Here is a 778-nt window from a genome sequence, read left to right on the forward strand (position 1 = left end):
CCAGCCTGTGTCCCCATTTGCTCCACCATTCATCATTATTTATCTTTCTCTGAGCCTCTTCATATATGCTGCTGGTGTAATGACTCTGGTTTAAATCCACTATTTTGTCTATCTTTTCAAAGAGATCAGCCACCTGAGTGCGATTTTTCTTGCATGTGTTGTCAAACACCATGTAATCTCTACAGGTATTGATGAGCTCCTTGAGGTCAGGACTTTTGTCTAAATAGTCCTTAATGGACATTTCCTTCAGCTCATCACCCCTAGTGAAAAGCACTACTGTAAACCCGGAGGCTTCTTTACCAAAGTTGTCCCCGATCCATTTGACAGAGTTCTTCTCCTCTTCTGTGAAGCGTGCGTCCAGTCTGATCACAAGCAGGAATATATGGGGTCCCGGGACAGACAACATGACACACTTGTCTATTTCTTTTTTCAACTGGTCTTCCTTCATTGATGTGTCGAAGATACCAGGGGTGTCCACAATGGTCACTGTTCTTTCATCAAAGTGGCCTGTTTCTTTTTTACTTGCCTTTGTCACAGATGATGGAGAAATGCTTGCTTCAAAAGCCTTCCATCCCAGGATGGTGTTCCCTGTTGCACTTTTTCCTGATCCAGTTTTGCCCAGAAGAACAATTCTCAGGTCACTGACAACTGGAGGGCTGCAGTCTGTGGAGAAGCAGTGAAACAGGTCATTTGAATCTCTTTGTGTTTTGGATCAGCTCTAAAAAGGAGCTTAAAAAAGCCTACACATACTGTATGCATGCACTAAGGTACTCACTTT

The 778-nt window shown here is 43.3% G+C and overlaps 1 protein-coding gene across 1 annotated transcript; it reads right to left on the reverse strand.

Moving 5' to 3' along the window:
* Window positions 1-6: 6 nt before the first annotated feature.
* Window positions 7-703, reverse strand: LOC109954273 (GTPase IMAP family member 4-like; the record flags this gene model as incomplete). Its single annotated transcript, XM_020589651.1, has 1 exon — window positions 7-703. A coding segment is annotated over one exon (697 nt), but the record flags the coding sequence as incomplete, so codon positions are not given.
* Between the last annotated feature and the right edge of the window lie 75 nt (window positions 704-778).

Source organism: Monopterus albus, unplaced genomic scaffold (assembly GCF_001952655.1).
Source record: "Monopterus albus unplaced genomic scaffold, M_albus_1.0 scaffold5340.1, whole genome shotgun sequence".
In the NCBI taxonomy this organism is placed as follows: Eukaryota; Metazoa; Chordata; class Actinopteri; order Synbranchiformes; family Synbranchidae; genus Monopterus; species Monopterus albus.